Source organism: Nomascus leucogenys, chromosome 9 (genome assembly GCF_006542625.1).
Source record: "Nomascus leucogenys isolate Asia chromosome 9, Asia_NLE_v1, whole genome shotgun sequence".
Lineage (NCBI taxonomy): Eukaryota > Metazoa > Chordata > Mammalia > Primates > Hylobatidae > Nomascus > Nomascus leucogenys.
The window spans coordinates 35,766,591-35,783,374 of record NC_044389.1 but is presented as its reverse complement, the minus strand read 5'-3'; the positions used below and the strand labels follow the sequence as shown (position 1 = coordinate 35,783,374).

The 16,784-nt window shown below is 37.0% G+C and overlaps 1 protein-coding gene across 1 annotated transcript in view; it reads left to right on the top strand.

Annotated features, from left to right (window-relative positions):
- Positions 1 to 348: 348 nt before the first annotated feature.
- The window catches only part of TMPRSS11E (transmembrane serine protease 11E), a 52,379-nt gene continuing 35,943 nt past the window's right edge, over positions 349 to 16,784 (top strand). The window contains exons 1-2 of the mRNA XM_003268430.1: positions 349 to 417; positions 15,213 to 15,337. Of these exons, the coding sequence (XP_003268478.1) occupies positions 407 to 417; positions 15,213 to 15,337 (136 nt within the window). The 5' untranslated portion in view covers positions 349 to 406. The remainder of the gene's footprint in view (positions 418 to 15,212; positions 15,338 to 16,784) is intronic.

Below are 16,784 nucleotides of genomic sequence, written 5' to 3'. Positions count from 1 at the left end.
AGTCATTTAGCTTAATTAAACCACAGTTTCTTCTCTGGAAACAAGAGAAGGTCAAGCAAGATAGTTTTAACATTTCTTTCCAAATTTATATATCTGACTTTTCTAAAAATCTGATTTACACTAACAGTTAAAATAAATTATCTTAAGACATAGTTTTTAAGTTCCCACTCCTAGGAAGTGCTTATAAATCAGTTTTTGCTCTTGCTTCCTGTAAAATTTGTCCTTGTCCTGCTCATCACATATAGTCCCCACTACACCAGCGAAGACTCGTCAGACTGGTTCTGTTGAGATCATCAGTGACTTATTTCCTCACTTCAATTCGGCCCACAAAGTCACTGATAGAGCTGGATGCACACACTTGGATGTAGACCTCAATCTTCGCAGGACTCTTCATTGCTGGTCAGCAATGATGTATCGGTGAGTTTCTTTTTCTTTCTAGAAGTCTTAAGGTAACTTTTAGTTTAAAACAGCATGAGCCACACCAAGGAATGTGTAGATCTATAGTTTATTATTTTTTTAAATATGGAAACATATTTTTGAGATTTTACATAAAATTATGTCAAGAAAAAGACTTCTATTCTTTCTGCATTAGTGTTTCCTGTCCTCTCGTGTTGTATCCCAGTGTTTTCCTGTTACTTTTAGAAGGTTTCTACACAATGTAAAGGTACATGGTGTTTGACAGCTGTCTTTTAGTTCGTTTGCCCATATGTTTCAAGAAAGATATAACATATTTTTAGCTTGGGCTTTGTTTGTCTTATTGAGAAATACTTTTATTTTAGAAGGTGTACATGAAAAAAAGTCTGAAATAATAAAATGTTTATTTCTGTAAGTAGTTAAAAATTCAAAAATTCTAGATGTTTTGAAAGAATCAGAAACAACTGAAGAAAATAATATGACTAAATTATTATAGCCTGATTTAAAAATAAATCCACTGATGCGCCTGGTCACAGTCAACTTCTCCAAAGATAAGTCATGATCCTTTTGAGGTTTTCTTTCAAAGTTAGGAACTAATCAGTAACAAGGTTTTGGGGTACTAGTTTTGTCTTTGAAAATAATTTTATCTTCTGATGGAAGTTTCTTTTCTCTGATTCACATATTGACCTATCATTTTTTATTAGTTTTTACTTTGAGAACAGTTTGAAAATGTTAAACTTTGAATGAAATCTGTGGACTTCATTTAACATGGAAAAACAGGTTCTGTCATCAGTTGAAAGTTCTACATACTTGTTATTAGAAGTTTAATACTCTTCTGTACATATCCATGAAGCAACTGAAAGCTACGGATACTAAAAATTTTGTCAGGCTTATCAAGGCTCCCTGGCTTTCGCAAATATTTCTTTACGACCAATGATGGTTTTGTATCCTATTCTCTTTTTCTCATTAACTTTACTATAGAAAACAGTGCTTCAAGAAAGCTTCCAATAAACTTAACATACTAAATAGATTCCAAGCCTTATCTATGGTATATGTCAGATATTTGGAATTTGGTTATAAATGTGTAGAAGAGGTATAATGTGGGAATACTGTAGTCAATTTTTCTGAGTGTAGTGTCTAATTTGAAGCAAAAGATGTGACTATTTTTAAAAATCCTGCTGCAGAATAGATGCAAATAATCTTTCAAGGAAAAAAACAAAAACCAAAACTAAACATCCAACAAACAAATACATCTTCCTGATCTGAAGATTGTGTAACAGATGAAGCACATCTATGTTTGAGTGGGTCTAGATGAGATAAAATGTTAAGAGCATGTACCAGAGCGAAAAGGGATTAAGTTTATTATTCACATTTGCTGTCGTAAATGTGCCAACAGGAGTGTTATCGAGGAAGAGGGATAATTGAAATCCTAGGATATAAGCAGAGAATTTCTTTTTAAGGTCATTGGTTGTAACTCAGAAAGAATATAAGAAACAGGTGGGGAATTTTATTAAATAGTCAGATTTTGGATCGCCTTCTCCCTGACTCTACCTGAATAAGAATCAATTTTTTTTTTTTTTTTTTTTTTTTAAGAATTTAAGGGTAGGAAAAAATTTAAACTAGGTAAACATTATTCTTCTTGTACTGCCATTTTCTCCAAACTCTTATTTTGGACTATTCTTTGAGCATGAAGAGATCAACACATGAATTTTATAAACACACAACAGAAAGTTAAAGAAAACTTTATCAGGCATAAGCTTATAGAAAACAGATTTGGGAAGAGAAGAATGTATCCATTAAATATACTTATTGGTGATAGGGGTGTATATTAACTATATTTATCAGCAACCACTGAGAAGTAAAAATAAGCAGACTGAATTTATAGGCATTGACATCCACACATATTGAGATGGCTGAAGGTGAAATGAGTAATATTCAAATGAGACAAAACGGACAACTTTAATTTTTACTTAATAGGGTAAGCACTGTCTCTAAAAGTGTGGTCCATAGACCCGTGCATTACAGAGCTTATTAAAAATAGGAAAGTCCAGCTCTCATCCCAGAAATTCTAATGAATCTCTGATTGAGACATGGAAATCATATTTAAAACATTTACACAATGTAATTCTTATTTACCCTAAAGTTTGACAAGCACTAATAGTGTAAAGACATAGAAAAAGCAAAAGAAACGTGTAAGCCTGAAAAAAATTAAACCATAAATGAAATAGGCCAGTTGTTAAAAGTAGTTCTTTGTTTTATTTAAATTGGTGTAATTACATCTTAATGGGAGGTGCTCTTTCCCAGTCACCTTTCCCTTCAAGGGAGAAGAGTACTCATTTATGCAACCTGGTGATGATTAAGAAAGAGAGGATAATTTCAGGAAGGATGGGAAACTGAGAGGGGAGAACATAGACATTTTTTGGTTAATTTGTGTCTGATAAGGAGGATGACTTTATTTGGATCATAAAAATCTATTTGTTTACAGGAAAAACCATGGTATAAAATTAATCTAGCAGTGTTACCCTGTGACATTAGTCAGTAGGGATACTGAAGGGAAACTCCTTTGAGGCTTAGGCCCAGAGGTGCTATGTGATTGTTCTGTAAGTATTTAACATGTGCTCATACTTCTCCTTCAGCTAGAATCAGCCCTGATCCATATAACAACTTGTAGTGTGTTCTCATTGCATACTGAGTCCTGTGTGGAAGAGACTATCTGTTGAGCATCTACTATATATTGTGTATTTTATAAAATGCAATTTCATTAAATTTTGTTAATGCTTTGATAAGTGGTTATTGCTTTCATTCCTTTTAAAAGATGAAATACCTGTGGCTCAGATTGTCTAGGCGGTTGGTAAGTGTTGAATCTAGAATCTAACCCTGATCTTTCTGATTTTAAAATCTATACTTTTTTCCCCATAACATATTGTCTACCATGTGTAGGAAGCTAAAAGTAGAATCTTTGGAAAGTTTACAGAGAAAATAGATGGCAACAGAGAAATAGAAAATAAACCCACACATATCCACATATGGAGAAAATGTCAGTGCATAGATTTAAAAAACCAGAAGATGTAAAGACTAATATGAAATCATGCACATTTATGCTGAGGAAAGAAGTGTGGAGGTATAATTTTACTTTCATTTATAAGTTTTAAAAACATTTTTAAAAATGCACTGCCTGCCCTAATGCAACCGACTTTGTATTTAAACTAATTAAGCAGTGATTTATCTTTTCTGCACTGTTTCAAAGGTGATCAGGCTATAGCACTTTAACTACATCATCTCTGTTTTCTAAAAAGGATTATATTTGCTATATTGTGAAAATCGTGTGTATCTTAGAGTAACATTTCATGGAACTAATTCACTGGTCTGCAGTAGCTGTCTGCTTAACGAATCTTTGTTGTTCTGTCAATGTCTGCTTTCCTCCAAAAATATGTCATTGCTTCAACTTAAAGAGAAAATAAATAGAAACAATCCAGAAAAATATGAAAAATAGCAGTATCGTGTGTTTCCGTATTAGCACTGAGATTTACAAGCATGCCTGATGGTTTTAGTGCTTGTGAATAAGGTAGATTGAACAGTCGTGAAGCAGGTCTTCTGGAAGGGTAAGAGGTGAAATGGGTTCTCTGGCTTGTTTTATGACTCTATCAGGGTTAGAGTTTAGAGAAACTGCACAGAGAAGTTCTTCAAGTGCACTCCTTTGGATCTGCTCTCATTGAAGACAATAGATAAGAACTGTGAAGAATACTTTCACATTTTCAGGTTTTAATAGGTTTAAAATGACTGGATTAGAGAGAAGGAAGGTTTTAAGAGGTTGAGAAAGAAAAATGGGCTGCAGAAACACTGAGTCATGCCAGAACCTGTGAGCCCAACCTTCTTCTCCCATGTACACACATGGCCTGTGTGGTAGGGCAATTTCTGAGATTTTTAGAATTGTAATTCTAAGATGATAGAACTAATCTTAGGGGGATCCAAAGTACCATACAGGCATATTTAAATTCTATTTTGCAACCTTTTATTTGAAGATGTCAGATGATATCTCTGTTTTGAAGCTGCAAAAGCAGACACAGAGGGATTTAGCACTTTGTTTAAAGTTGAAATGTGAGTCAGTGCAGGACAAAATAATAATTGCTGTCTTTAGTTTCACATGTACTATCTGCCAACTACTGTCTTAAAACATCGTATGCATTTAAACTTTATATCAACCTATGGTTATATTATCATACTCATTTCACAGATGAGAAACATGAGGCTCAGACAGGTAATTTTTTTTTTGCCCAGGGGTAATAATAAAAGGCAGGACTGATGGTTAACCAGGGTCAATCTGACTTCAAAGCCTATGCTCTTAATCACAATGCTATACCACCCTCACAATGTCTCCTTTGTCTGCCTAAGTGGTTCTTTTACTACTTTGATTGAACTGACTTACTGTCTTAAAAGATGAAAAATTTACATTTTCAAGAAACATTGTTATGGATGATCTTTGAAGTAGACCGCTAAGGCCAGCGGATAGGAAGCATTGCTCTATGCGTTCTCTAAAGGAAGGGAACAAAATGCTCAAAGATGAGATAATTTGCTTGTGGCCACAGGAATGGGTGAGTCAGTCAAGACAGAGATAGAGTCTGTCCTCCCACTTCACCTGTATACTGATATCAATACAGTCAAATAGAAGAGTTAAATTAACACTGGTGACTACATGACCCAAGACGTATTATTGTTATTTTTATTACTATTACCATGTAAGCTTGTATGAAAATATATGGCCCATTTAAAATTAGTTACTTCACATTAAATCTTGTCAGGTCACAGTTAGTAAAATTTAGGGAGGGTACATAATGTAAAAATAAAAATATTATTTGACATAAATGTGCTACATATATAATTTCAACATATGTTTGCTCATTTAGTACTTTACAACCCTGAGAATCAGATAATTTTAATATTACCATGACTTTACCGCTAGGGAAACCAAAAATCAGGAAGACTGGTACTTCCAAGTGTCTGCTAAATGACTGGTAGAGCTGGAATCCGAGCACACCTGTTCTCACATCAGCCCTGTGCTTTCTAGTTCTGTCTTCTGCCAGGTCATGATTCTGGGATCAGAAGTGCTTCTTTGGTGAAGCACAGATAACTTACCTTGGCTTTCAAAAAATTACTTTATCTTAGTGTTTCAACTTTCCTAATTCAGAAAATACCAAAGATAATAAATGAACACTTTAAAAATATTTCAAACCAATCTTTTAATTATATAGTACATTCAAGTAATTATTAGGCATTTGGGGATACATTATTTGATTCAACAATAAGGCTATATTTGGCCTTTTAAAAACAGGGCACTGAATTCTTGTACTAAACTGTAGGACAATTGGCGGCTGCCTGACTCAAGTCTCTGAATTGTATGGGTCTGAAGAGGAATGCTTTTTAAAGTTTTCTTTACTAGTTGAATCCCTTTTTGCACTGGAAGCTTAATGCAGACCCTTGATGTTTGGAGCAGAATTGCTGTGGGTGGAGTGGGATAGAGGCTAGAAGCTTCCTCTACCTTCCTTTTATTCCCTTAGGCATATGTGAGGCATCTGGGTGGATTTTTCAACCCACCTTAAAACTAATTTTTCATTACGAAAGAGGAAGTAATGACAATGGCCAACTTTTGTGGTGTATTTACTGTGTGCCTGGCATGGTGCCATCTGCCTTGTGTTACTTTATTTAATCTTCAGAAGAATCTTCTGAGTTAGATCCTATCATTATCTCCATTTGTGGGTGGGGAAATGTAGATTTAGAGAGGGTGAGTAACTTTCCTAGTGCCACCTAGCTAGTAACAGGCAGTTAGGACTAATCCCAAGCTGTTGGATGCCTAAGCCCAAGTCTTTATCCACTAAACAAGAAAATGGAAGTCATTTGCTTGAAGTCATAGACAAGGAGGCTCTTGACTAGAACCTTGGTCTTCTGATATATTAATATCATAATTAATCGTATCTCAAAATTATGCTGCTAGAGAAAATTAAGTTAAAATAATTTACCATCTTTCATATATACAGAATTCGCAAGAGAATTAGTAAATATGTGTCTTCGTGTCCTCTTTTCCCAAAGATCATTATGTGAAAATGGCAATTTCCCTTGATTGCAACAATCTGATTTGCATATTATAATAGTATCGGATTTAGCTATGAGTGACAGGAAACCCAGAGTAACAGGGGATTACATGAAATGGAATTTTGTTCTGTTTAATGCGAAACAATTCTGGAGATAGGCAGGGAGGAGCTAGTAGGGAGGTTCACAAAATAATCAGGAGTCTAGGCTGCTACTGTTGTGCTGTTCTACCAGCTTGATTATGTGTCTTCCAAATCCTGGTCTACTGTGGCAACCTGTGCTTCCACCAGCACATATGTATTCTAACTGTGAAATGCACATTAGAATTCTAGCTGACAAAATAGAGACTCCATTGGAAAGAAAGTATTCACATGCTGACTCTTACGGACAAGGGGCACTATTTGATTTTTCTGGTGGCTGTGTGCCTAACCAAAGATCAAGGTTTCTGTTATTAGGAAAAAAATAATAAATATTTGGGATAGGCGTCTAGGAGTTTCTAGTACAGCTGTATTAAGTTTGAACGGTAAGAGGTATAGCCCATTGTGATGAACATAGGCTGGTCGATATATAGTTCTGAAGTGTAGGCAAGTGAGCTGAGCTGCAGTTGTGGATTTGGTAGTCATCAGTATATAGATATGAATTAAACACATGGACATTGGTAACTAAAAGTATTTGTTCTTTTGGGTAAAATAATGCATTTCTTACAATTTTTATGGTATTAATTTGCACAGAAATCCTACTTTATTCTAATATGAACCTGAGCTTATTTTACTATGTTATTATTAAATGCCAATATATTAGAACATAATTGTCAAGGTGAGTATATAATAAAAAATTTCATAAATTTTGTGTACCATCCAAAAATTAAAACTGAATTCTTACATATATTTCAGGTCGTTAACTCAGGCAGAAAATTCTTTAATCAAGAAAACTCACTTTTCATTTTGGAAGAATTATTTAAACATTGACAGGGTCTATACATTTTTCAATTTCTCTTCATTGCTGAATTAATTCAGATAGAATTTTGTTACATGTAGAAATTTCTAGATTGTCTAAAGAATTCTTAGTGTATGGTTTAGAGTGCTTTCTAAGGAAACAGCAAGCCAGAGGACACAACAGGGTGTTAGCATGTGGCCCAACTGTCACATTCAGGCACAATTTAATCAGGGTCTAGAGATTTTAAAAAATTGGTGTATAGTAGTTATACATATTTTGGGGGTATCTGTGATATTTTGATGCTTGTATGCAATGTGTAATGATCAAATCAAGGTAACTGGGATGTCTATCACCATCTTGTGTTGGAAATATTACAGTTCTCTTCTAGCTGTTTTGAAATGCACAACAAGATATTGTTAACTAAAAGTTCCCTACTGTACTGAATAGTAGAACTTATTCCTTCTATCCATACTTTTGTACCCCTTAACCAACTTCTCAATGCAAGTAGTAAAGTATGATTTTCAAAGTCTGGCTTTCTCAGGTATGGTACTTAGATCGTTTCAAATAACTTGTAGTCTCTTAGTTTGACTGCAGATTATTTCAAATTATCTGACATTGTAGTCAACAGAAAAATGAGGCATTTGAAAAATTACCTGAAGTCTGATTGTTTAATAAATGCTGAATTTTTTTTTTTTTTTTTTTAAGACGGAGTCTCGCTCTGTCGCCCAGGCTGGAGTGCAGTGGCGCAATCTTGGCTCACTGCCAGCTCTGCCTCCCGGGTTCCCGCCATTCTCCTGCCTCAGCCTCTCTGAGTAGCTGGGACTACAGGTGCCCACCACCACGCCTGGCTAATTTTTTGTATTTTTAGTAGAGGCGGGGTTTCACCGTGGTCTCGATCTCCTGACCTCGTGATCCGCCCGCTTCGGCCTCCCAAAGTGCTGGGATTACAGGCATGAGCCACCGCACCCGGCAATAAATGCTGAATTTTAATTAGGATATTTAATATTTTTGTGTTATGTGAGGCATGGAATATTAGCTTGGATGGAAATTGAAGAACATTTAGATCAATTTAAATTTCCACTGATTTTTTAACATGTGAAGAAAAGGAGAGCTCTCAACATCATACAAGTTGGGGCTCAGGGGATGCTAGAACTCGTGTGATGTGGAATATGCTCTCAGATTTCTCATCTGTTTGAACTAACACTAAGACATAGGTTACTGGTTTTCCAGTTTAGATCTACTTCCATTGTATCATGCAAACTTTCTTGGAGTCATCTAGACAATGTCAAGAGGAAGATTTGGTAGTTTCTGAAAGTCTCAAGCTATCTATCAGCAGCCACAAGAGTGTCTCTAGCTCAGGTTTCCCAATCATTTTCTTCTGATACACTTGCCATGATATCAGCACACTGCTTATTAATTCTTATTTTTCTTTCACACTTTGAAGTGTGTAGAATTCCCTATGATTTTCTGCAATGGCATCCCTCATTAACTTTGCTGTGGGATATTGTTGCGTATAAAGTTGCTGACTCAGATAATGCCAATTTATTATCTTGAACTAAAAAGAGTTTGAGGAGAAGAAAGCAATTATATCAGTAGAATTCAAACTTCAGTAGCTTAATTTAAGTCTATAAACCCATAACTAATTACGTAATAATATCTTTAATTTTTTTGCAACTCACCTATCTGTACGTAGCTGCAAATTTCTAGAGATTAGGCCAAGTGTCAACTTAAATATCAGTTTGTAGTCACCTGTGCTGTACCATATCTAGCTGGGAACTTAATAAAGACCTTGATGATAATCACAGGGGAGGTCAGAGACATTCCTTACTGTTGAGTTGCCACTAATATTTATGTAGTACACCTATCTAACAAAGTCTGTTGATATCATATGCAATCTTCACAACCTCCTTTTAAAGGTAGGGGAAAGATACTGTCACTTAAGTTTTATGGTTGGTTAAATAGAAGTAGTTAAACTCTGGGTTTTGTAACTTCTCTATGAGAACTAGCCGTAATTACTATGGTAGGGAATGCAAACATTGTAATTCAGCCCAAGGGCCTGGCTGATGCTATTAGATACTTATAGATGTGTTTTATCTTCTAGTGGATAAGGCAGAAATATGTTATTTGTAATTTTATATGGAGTAATTTGCTTGTATTTCTTCTTTAAAAAAACAGCAATGAAAATATATAATCCATGTACATATATATAATATTCTTTTTTAATTCTACTGTGGATATTTTTATAGTCTTGTTCTAGAAAGTGTGAGAAGGATGAATGATGTTACCAATGCTTGCTGGTTTGGGCTTTTCACAAAGTAAAACACATCTCAAATACTTTTGTTGATAGGAAAAGCAGGCACAATCCTATGAGCTAAGCTACTGTCAAATACGTAACATATGCCAAAACAGATATATAGACCAATGGAACAGAACAGAGACCTCAGAAATAATGCCACACATCTGCAACCATCTGATCTTTGACAAACCTGACAAAAACAAGCAATGAGGAAAGGATTCCCTATTTAATAAATGGTGTTGAGAAAACTGGCTAGTCATATGCAGAAAACTGAAAGTGGACCTCTTCCTTACACCTTATACAAAAATTAACTCAAGATGGATTAAACTAAAATGTAAGACCTAAAACCATAAAAACCCTAGAAGAAAACCCGGGCAATACCATTCAGGACATAGGCATGGGCAAAGACCTCATGACTAAAACGCCAAAAGCAATGGCAACAAAAGCCAAAATTGACAAATGGGATCTAATTAAACTAAAGAGCCTCTGCACAGCAAAAGAAACTATCATCAGAGTGAAGAGGCAACCGGAAGAATGGGAGAAAATTTTTGCAATCTGTTTATCTGAGAAAGGGCTAATATGCAGAATCGACAAAGAACTTAAATTTACAAGAAAAAAACAAGCCCATAAAAAAGTAGGCAAAGGATATGAATAGACACTTCTCAAAAGAAGACATTTATGCAGCCAACAAACATGAAAAAAAGCTCATCATCACTGGTCATTAGAGAAATGCAAATCAAAACCACAATGAGATACCATCTCATGCCAGTTAGAATGGCGATCATTAAAAAGTCAGGAAACAACAGATGCTGGAGAGGATGTGGAGAAATAGGAACATTTTTACACTGTTGGTGGGAGTGTAAATTAGTTCAACCATTGTGGAAGACAGTGTGGCGATTCCTCAGGGATCTAGAACCAGAAATACTGTTTGACCCAGAGATCCCATTACTGGGTATATACCCAAAGGAATATAAATCATGCTGCTATAAAGACACACGCACACGTATGTTTATTGCGGCACTATTCACAATAGCTAAGACTTGGAACCAACCTAAATGCCCATCAGTGATGTCTGTTATACGCATCTCCTTTCTTCTTCAATGATAGACTGGATAAAGAAAATGTGGCATATATACACCAGGGAATACTATGCAGCCATAAAAAAGGATGAGTTCATGTTCTTTGCAGGGACACGAATGAAGCTGGAAACCATCATTCTCAGCAAACTAACACAAGAACAGAAAACCAAACACTGCATGTTCTCACCCATAAGTGGGAGTTAAACAATGAGAACACATGGACACAAGGAATGGAACATCATACACTGGGGCCTATCAGTGGGTGGGGGGCCAGGGGAGGGATAGCATTAGGAGAAATACCTAATGTAGATGACGGGTTGATGGGTGCAGCAAACCACCATGGCATGTGTATACCTATGTAACAAACCTGCACATTCTGCACATGTACCCCAGAGCTTAAAGTATAATTTTTCTTTTTTTAAAAGACCCACTGTTGATTGGTGGTATTGCTGTGAAGAGGCTTCTTCTGGTAAATTTTTATTTGAAACACTGAGCCTTGACTTGTCATTATTACCTTTAGTACCTTTTTCCCCTTGTCTTTTTGCTGTTGCTGCTGCTTTTCTTTTTTAGCACTATTGCAAAAATGACACATTAATAAGTGATAATAATAATGCAGCTCTAAACATATTGCTTGTTTTCTAGTAATTTGGGGCTAAAAAAACATAAGCATACTTTAACTGTTATATTCACTTGACTTGTCACTAATTATACATGTCTCCAGATTGAAAAGAAAATCATATAAAGAAAGCAATTTGATATTACTAAAGCTATTAGAATTCAGTCAGTCTATCTGAAGGTGATTTTACATGAATAGGTGCACATAAGTTTTGATAGATGAAAATGACTGGACAAACGTTTATGTATGTTCAGGAGGAGGTTAATTATACAAATGTCTGTTGATATGTAAAATAAATTTATTCCTTCACTTTACTACTTTCTTTGAGCATACTTTTTTCACATCTAATTTGAAGGAATTCAGTATTGAATCACTTACTGAGAAAATAAAAAAGTAATTAAGAAATAGGGTCAATTATATCTCAAAAAAGCTAAAAACATAGTGTGAATCAGTTTGAAAAACAATGCTGTACAGACTGGGAAAAGAACAAATAATGTTTCAAATGACAAACATCTTAGTAATGTGGTCACTACCACTATTACGAATAATTAAAATAATGATGATGATAATTATCATCCTTGTTATTTGTACAATGACTTTTCCACTTGGGAGCTCAAAGTACAAACGGCCTTATCATTTTTATCTCTACCTAGCTCATTAGGTTAAGAGGGGTCTGGACTTATTATCCTTGTTTTTCATATGGAGAAATTAAGACAGATGATTGAATCTGTGCGTACAAGACTATATAATAAATGAGTTGGTGGCAGGGCTCAGAAATATAATCTCTTAATTGTTTATTCAAAGTACTTTCGACTGGATTCTCTTTTTTCTTTGTCCCATGTTATCCCTTTTGTCTTCTTCTATCCAACCAGGACAGCATGTCACTAAAATAGTTGTGAGTAATGTGGGAAGGTGGGGGTCAGAAAAGGAATCACAGTGGTACCTTGGACACTGCAGTGATGTAAATTCCATGAAAATACATATATAATCTTCCTTAGTTTTTTCTTCATATTTTAAGAACGTCCTACGTCTCTCTCTATCTTTTTTAATTCAAAAGCCATAATGTTGTTCTTAAAAAATCCACCATAAAACAAACAAAACCGTAAATTAAAATTAAAATTTCTTGCTTATTTGTTATTCTGCTTCTTACTAATAAATATTTGTTGTGTCTTCTATATATTTTGTTATGCACACATGTATATAGTTTTATTTATAAAAACTGAAACATGGAATGCATATTATTCTATAACTTTTTAAAATTAAAACTTATCATTAACCTTTTTAATGTTAATACATGAAACCTACCTCATCAATAGAATGGGTGCATTGTCTACATTTTTGTCTTGATTAAAACTTACTGTAGCCAGGCGCGGTGGCTCACGCTTGTAATCCCAGCACTTTGGGAGGCCGAGGCGGGTGGATCACGAGGTCAGGAGATCGAGACCACGGTGAAACCCCGTCTCTACTAAAAACACAAAAAATTAGCCGGGCGTGGTGGCGGGCGCCTGTAGTCCCAGCTACTCGGAGAGGCTGAGGCAGGAGAATGGCGTGAACCTGGGAGGCGGAGGTTGCAGTGAGCCGAGATCGCGCCACTGCCTTCCAGCCTGGGCGACAGAGCGAGACTCCGTCTCAAAAAAAAAAAAGAAAAAAAAAAAACTTACTGCAGAACAAATAGAACACGTCTAATATTTCACAATTCTACATAACAATCATATACTTTTGATGATTTCATGTTTTCTACAAGCACACATTCATATTCTTCATCTGACATGTTTTGATATTAGTCGAGAAACCCTCCTCTCCCTGTATTCCCCCTCAAAGTTTTGCTTACGTCTGTTACAGGCATCTCCTTTCTTCTGCAACAGATTAATAGCAAGCATTCAGGGATGAAGGAACAGGAGGCAGTTTTGCGGGTTTCTTAGGCACAGTTGCACGTAAAACGTAACCTTATTGTGGAGAAGCCTTTTTATATTGCAGTAATTGCCATTCTAGGAACAGGTGTTTGGAATTCTACTCAAGGCAAAACTGGAGATGGGAAAGGTTGGGAAGAGTAAGATAAAGCTTCCCTGGTTACGGCCCTGTGGAAAAATCACAGGAACAAGGCAGGAGAACAAGCAGAGTCCCTGGAGCCTTCCAGTACATCTCAGTGCCTTTCCCAGGGACAGGATTGTATAGTGATGGTAACACCATTGACTTCTGTGCCAATGCTGTTTATTTTGTGTCCAGCCAGAGCCAGGATGTCATGATGGTGTGACAGGGGCCAACGTGATAATATCATCACTTCCTGATCCTATGTCATCAGGAAACAGAGTGTTCTTGATTTTTGTAAACAAAAAGTATTTTTTGTGAAATGCTTTGCTGTTTACACATTCATGATCTAATTTTAGGTCCCAAAGTGCTTTAGATGGAACGGTTATCCCACTCTTTACTGATACATGGAGAAATTGAGCTCGAAGTTTAAATGATTTGTCCAAGTCGCAGATCTGTTATGGAAAGGGCTGCACTTAGAATTCTCCTTTTTCTGATTCAACACCCAGTACTCCTCCAGGAGAATATCATGTTTTCCTCAAGTCCTCATGTAGAAGACAACACTCTAGGAAAAAAAAGCACAGCACACACTGGCATAGTAAATGCCTCAAGAAATCTAAAATAAGAGTATCATATTCAAACTCCTTAGTCATCTCTGACTTATTATTTCACATTTCTGGCTTTAGAGTTTGCTTACCAAATATTATAACCCAATGGGACAGCAACTTTACCAATCAAACAAAAATCATGTGGACCAATGTTTTTCAGTAACTTGTATTTTTGAAGGCAGAGCAAATAGAAGAAGTTGAGGGAATCTCATGCAAAAAGAATTTCCGGTGGCATCTTTTTTTTTGAGACGGAGTCTAGCTCTGTTGCCCAGGCTGGAGTGCAGTGGCGCGATCTCAGCTCACTGCAAGCTCTGCCTCCTGGGTTCATGCCATTCTCCTGCCTCAGCCTCCCGAGTAGCTGGGACCACAGGCACCCACCACCACGCCCGGATAATTTTTTTTGTATTTTTAGTAGACATGGGGTTTCACGGTGTTAGCCAGGATGGTCTTGATCTCCTGACCTCGTGATCTGCCCGCCTCGACCTCCCGAAGTGCTGGGATTACATGCATGAGCCACCACGCCCAGCCTCCTGTAGCATCATTAAAGCTTAGAGGTAAATATTAGCTCAAAACCTCAGGTTCTTTAGGAAGCGGCCTCTGGTTGTCTGTTCTATGTATCCTCAAAGATTGGTTTGGTAATAGATCAGAAAATTAGAAGAATAGAATTAGCGACTCTATGTGAAACCTGGTATGCTTCAAGCTATAACACATTTCAAAGGCTATTTAAGATTCTAGAGTGCTAGAGAAAAGACTTAAAATATTTCTGTAGCTCCCGAGTGTCTAACTCTATATCAAGTACATGGCTGGCTCAACAAATGATGGCTAACATTTAATATTGCACTTTCTACACGTCAGGCATTGTTAGCCCTAACCCTAACCCTAACCCTAATCTCATGAAATAGGTACTATCATTATCATCTTCCTTTTGTGGATGAGGAAACTGAAGCACAGAAAAGTCAAACTACTTGCCCAGAAACAGGAGTCAGAATCAGGATTGGCCTCGGCAGCCTAGAACCAGGGTGTGCTCTAAACCCAGACAGTACACGACCCTCCAACTGAATGTCCTTTATTCCCCAAAAATATCTGTTTTGTCTAAGGAGTGGATGTGTTGCATGCTCTGAAATAATCTATCTATTTACTTTCTTCCTTAGGCCAGATGTGGTGAGGGCTAGGAGAAGAGTTTGTTGGGAGCCCTGGGTCATCGGCCTCGTCATCTTCATATCCCTCATCGTCCTGGCAGTGTGCATTGGACTCACTGTTCATTATGTGAGATATAGTAAGTGTAAGCTGCCTTGGCATCATGTGATTTACCCCAAATATTTGCTCATACCTTGCTGTTTTGATTTGCCTCAGGCTTATTCATTCATTACTATGATTCATTTGCATCGCCTGTACAAAGGAATCTTTACCTGCTTTGTCTCTTATTTAGTCCTCATAAGTCAAGGAGGATTCTTTTTTCTATCTTTGATGTAGTGATGCTTTCTGCTGGGAATAGCATGCTTATTTGCATCTTCCTTAATAAGCAATAAGTGAATATTAATCAAGGGAAAACTACAGGATAGCTAGAACCAATGTCTTGAGTTGTTTGAGGTCACAGGGCAAGCATCTTGATTTAAAATAATTCTGGGCCGGGCGCAGTGGCTCACGCTTGTAATCCCAGCACTTTGGGAGGCCGAGGAGGGTGGATCACGAGGTCAGGAGATCGAGACCACGGTGAAACCCCGTCTCTACTAAAAATACAAAAAATTAGCCGGGCGTGGTGGCGGGCGCCTGTAGTCCCAGCTACTCGGAGAGGCTGAGGCAGGAGAATGGCGTGAACCCGGGAGGCGGAGCTTGCAGTGAGCTGAGATTGCGCCACTGCACTCCAGCCTGGGCGACAGAGCGAGACTCCGTCTCAAAAAAAAAAAAAAAAAAATAATAATTCTGACCGGGCACAGTGGCTCACGCCTCTAATCTCAGCACTTTGGGAGGCTGAGGCAGGTGGATCACTTGAGGTCAGGAGTTTGAGACCAGGCTGGCCAACATGGTGAAACCCCGTCTCTACTAAAAAAGAAAAAAAAAAAAAATAGCCAGGTGTGATGGTGTACACCTGCAGTCCCAGTTCCTGGGGAGGCTGAGGCAGGAGAATCACTTGAACCCAGGAGGCGGGGGTTTCAGCGAGCGGAGATCACGCCACTGCACTCCAGCCTGGGCAACAGAGAGAGACTCGGTCTCAAAAAGAAAAAAGAAAAAAAATCCAACTCGTTGAAATCCTGACATCCCAATAAATCAATGACACAATCTGGAGTCATAAAGAAGTAGGCTCTATTCTGTACCAGTAAGTTACAAAAATAGTCATAGTGATGTATTGTTGAGTAAGTGCCTATTTCTGTTATTAAAATCTCATCTTAGGATATATTGTAGGTGATTAAAGAGGATAGGGTATGCCAAGAAAGCTAATTATAAAGACGTTCACCCTGCGGTTATCAGGTACCTCATTGCTAGATGAACTGTTAGTTGCTACGTTATTAGAAAGGTCTCCAGGGTACTTCAGAACTGTTCTTCTGGGATGTAACAACCCTTCTGAAGTTCCCTCCTACTCTGCCTAGGGTTTTAATTACTTGACTCAACCATGACCTGTTAGTTTAATATCTTCCTCTGTTACTAGATTATACTTGGATGTTCAAGGCACCGTAACCATAGAAGCTAATAACTTGATTCTAATTTAATTGGGACCTTGTTGA